Below are 1,653 nucleotides of genomic sequence, written 5' to 3' on the forward strand. Positions count from 1 at the left end.
GGCGCCAAAAACCAAACTCAATTGTTTTCACAGTATTATTTTAATAGGGTTTCTACCCGCGGTCAGCTAATATAACGGGCAGCTTCATCTTAATTATGAGAGAGAGAGTGCGTGAAAAAGAAGACCTTTCTTAGGAACCTCAAACACAATTAGATCCTCTTCGAGATTTGTAGAAACCGTGTATAAAACCAATCCAGCGGTTTTCAAAATCATAAACACCGAATTTCTCTAAATGATGAACCTTAGCATCGTTACCAAAGCTGGTTGATCTCTCTGTTTTTGCTTAGGTCACGGGTTTCCTTGGTGTTTTTTTTTCTTTCTTCCGTGCCCACCAAAATATTCTTTGTTTCTCTCTCTTTATGTATCTATGTGTTGAGTCGAGTGTTGTTGTTAAAACCTACTACTACTAGTTCACTCAAGTCTTTGTTTTCTTCACAAACTCATTTAAAGCTTTTCACTCTCTTCTCATGTCCCGCCTCTATCTCCTCTTTTCTTTCTTCTTGTTTCATTGATTAAAAGAGTCACCGCGGTAAATAAATTGAGTTTCTTTTTCCTTACCCAAACATAGTATTAATCTTTTGCTTCATTTATTCAGGATTGGTATATGCTTCTTTATAAGCAATAAGAAAACCCAATTCTTTCATTTCTGATTCTTGTTGTCCATTGATCAGCAGCTAGTTCTGTTTCTGAGCAGTGGGATTGAAGATTTTTAACACAACGGTTCATTTTATAGCGGAAGTGTAGTGATTATTGAGATGGGCATTTCAGAGAAACATCATGGTATTGAAGGAGGAGGAGCAGTTATAGAAATGGAAGGGAATAAGAAGAAGAGATATGTAATAGTAGGTGTACCAGTACCAATAATAAGAACGCCACCACCTTTGAGAAAAATAAGAACAGAAAGGGTTGAAATCAAAATTCAAAGTGAAGTTGAAGTTGAAGACGAAGAAGAGGAATGCCCAACAACACCATCAAGTAAAGAAGCAAGATTACCAAAGAGAACCGAATGTCCACCGGCACCAAGAAAGAAAAGGCCTTCTGCTTCTTCAAGATCATGTAATTTTAATGTTAAAGATTTTTTCAGTCCACCTGATTTAGATTCCGTTTTTATACGCCATCTTGAAAGTGCTTCTGCTAAGTGAAAAAAAAAAATCAATCCTAATTAGAACTAATTCAAAAAGGCGCCTTTTTTTCTTTCTTTCTAGACTTTTTTGTTTTCAACTGTAATGGAGGGAATTAGTAGTTAATGTACAGAGCTATAATATAACTTTAGCTTCTATTAGCTCTTAATAATCAATTTAATGAGTTCATTTCTTCAAATCAATAGTCTCTGAAGAGTAATAACTTTTTATTCAGACAGACTACTAATTAAGCTAGTTCATTTTGAAGGGATTAACTTGGTTTCATTGAATCACCAATCAATAGCTACTTATATGGGTTTCATGCATCAATAGTTACTCAATCTTTCACTGATTGATAAATTCAATTTCAACCCCTAGCTCTAGCTTAGCTTGTTTTCCAGACTTTTGATTTCCCAAGTGTGCAAGACAAACACTTAAGTCTGTAATGTATCTGCTTGAGAAGATAACAATACTTTAGAATCCTATGTGTGGGGCCCTGAGGAGGGTTCATTAATGAGGAGAAGGTACTCGT

At 35.4% G+C, this 1,653-nt stretch overlaps 1 protein-coding gene across 1 annotated transcript; it reads left to right on the forward strand.

The window, feature by feature from the left end:
- Nucleotides 1-755: 755 nt before the first annotated feature.
- LOC113279415 (cyclin-dependent protein kinase inhibitor SMR6-like) lies at nucleotides 756-1,142 on the forward strand. Its single transcript, XM_026528108.1, has one exon. The coding sequence runs from the start codon at nucleotides 756-758 to the stop codon at nucleotides 1,140-1,142; it is 387 nt and encodes a 128-aa protein (XP_026383893.1).
- Nucleotides 1,143-1,653: the final 511 nt, after the last annotated feature.

The sequence above is a fragment of the Papaver somniferum genome, chromosome 5 (genome assembly GCF_003573695.1).
Source record: "Papaver somniferum cultivar HN1 chromosome 5, ASM357369v1, whole genome shotgun sequence".
In the NCBI taxonomy this organism is placed as follows: domain Eukaryota; kingdom Viridiplantae; phylum Streptophyta; class Magnoliopsida; order Ranunculales; family Papaveraceae; genus Papaver; species Papaver somniferum.